This window comes from Eimeria mitis, genomic scaffold, assembly GCF_000499745.2.
Source record: "Eimeria mitis Houghton genomic scaffold, Emh_scaff5544, whole genome shotgun sequence".
Taxonomy (NCBI): domain Eukaryota; phylum Apicomplexa; class Conoidasida; order Eucoccidiorida; family Eimeriidae; genus Eimeria; species Eimeria mitis.
The window spans coordinates 3,350-3,554 of NW_013573815.1; the positions used below are offsets into that span (position 1 = coordinate 3,350).

General features: G+C 61.0%; 1 protein-coding gene across 1 annotated transcript in view; it reads left to right on the top strand.

Annotated features, from left to right (window-relative positions):
* Positions 1-154, top strand: part of EMH_0082660 (FIK kinase (incomplete catalytic triad), putative) — a gene marked incomplete at both ends in the record, with an annotated part of 2,809 nt that extends 2,655 nt beyond the window's left edge. The window contains 1 exon segment of the mRNA XM_013500564.1: positions 113-154. Within this exon segment, the coding sequence (XP_013356018.1) occupies positions 113-154 (42 nt within the window).
* Between the last annotated feature and the right edge of the window lie 51 nt (positions 155-205).

The window sequence follows — 205 nt, forward strand, 5'->3', positions numbered from 1 at the left end:
AGCAACAGCACCACCAGACCCCAGCAGCAGCAGCAGCAGCAGCAGCAGCAGCAAAGCTACATAAGATACGACAGCTGCCAAGACTCCTTCGGCCGCTGCCCGTCCTCTCCAGGCACCACACGAGGGACCCCCAGGCTTGCTGCTGCTAATGTAGATACACCCCGTAAGCTCAGCAGTGCAACGGCAGCAGCAGCAGCAGCAGCAG